Source organism: Glossina fuscipes, unplaced genomic scaffold, assembly GCF_014805625.2.
Source record: "Glossina fuscipes isolate IAEA_lab_2018 unplaced genomic scaffold, Yale_Gfus_2 121, whole genome shotgun sequence".
Taxonomy (NCBI): domain Eukaryota; kingdom Metazoa; phylum Arthropoda; class Insecta; order Diptera; family Glossinidae; genus Glossina; species Glossina fuscipes.
In genome coordinates this window covers 3,861,496-3,862,442 of record NW_023998464.1, presented here as the reverse complement: position 1 = coordinate 3,862,442, position 947 = coordinate 3,861,496, and the positions used below count along the sequence as shown (strand labels likewise).

The window sequence follows — 947 nt, the reverse complement described above, 5'->3', positions numbered from 1 at the left end:
TTAATTACATAACATTTCTATTTATATTATGCATATTTCGTATGTATGTTATACATGAACTTGAATTTCAATTAGGAGAAAGGTAGTTACTTTAGCATTGAATTTTTCCCTTTTCAATTTATGTCCCAATTTTAACTCTCTTTGAAAAATACTATTTACAGCTATCTCTCCCACCTTTCCTTAATTTAATAGAAAAATGACAGCAACAAAGCCTCTTTCGATTAAGGTTGATTTATTGCTATGTATACATAGAGTTTCAGAATTCAGTGCAAATTACCACAGCCTGTGAACCTTCGTTAACTTGATGTAGACAGTGAATTTTATATTGAGTGCGTACGATGAGCCCTTAGGTCCCCGACATAATAAAAAGCAGACTAGCAAACCTATTCTGTATTATTGAGTTATGATTTTGTATCAAACTTGATATATCGGTACTATAGTCGCCGTTTGTTGTAAAACAACATTGCTAAGTCGCAAGAAAACACGAGCAAAAAATTTTTTTTCCGCTGATGTGTCTCTAATGTTATTCAGATTATGACTATAAAAGGTAAAACCAAGGCAGTCATTGTAGTAAATTGCCAGATTAAAAAGCAAACTATTGAGCAATTTTGGAGAAAGACACAGCGTAAAAAGAGTGTCTCATTTAAAAGAAACAATTTAAAGTCCTATAACTGAGACAAAGATTAAGAAGCCTTAACAAAAAAATGGTAGTAATAATCAAATCAAGAAGAATAACATAAAGGCAGCACTAAATGTATTCGGAGAACAATTTTCGTAGACAAGAAAAACAATATTAACATCTCGAAATTCCGACCCCCTGGAACAAGTGATATATATTTCATTCCCAGCAGAATATACACACTTGACGTCCTATTGTCAGATCAAGTTATCAAGATTTCGCAGAGCAAAACAAAAAACAACAACACTAGCAATTGTAGCCGAAACAT

General features: G+C 32.3%; 1 protein-coding gene across 1 annotated transcript in view; it reads right to left on the bottom strand.

Moving 5' to 3' along the window:
- Positions 1–527: 527 nt before the first annotated feature.
- Positions 528–947, bottom strand: part of LOC119640501 — an 8,727-nt gene continuing 8,307 nt past the window's right edge. Inside the window, exon 8 of the mRNA XM_038038587.1 lies at positions 528–595. Within this exon, the coding sequence (XP_037894515.1) occupies positions 528–595 (68 nt within the window). The remainder of the gene's footprint in view (positions 596–947) is intronic.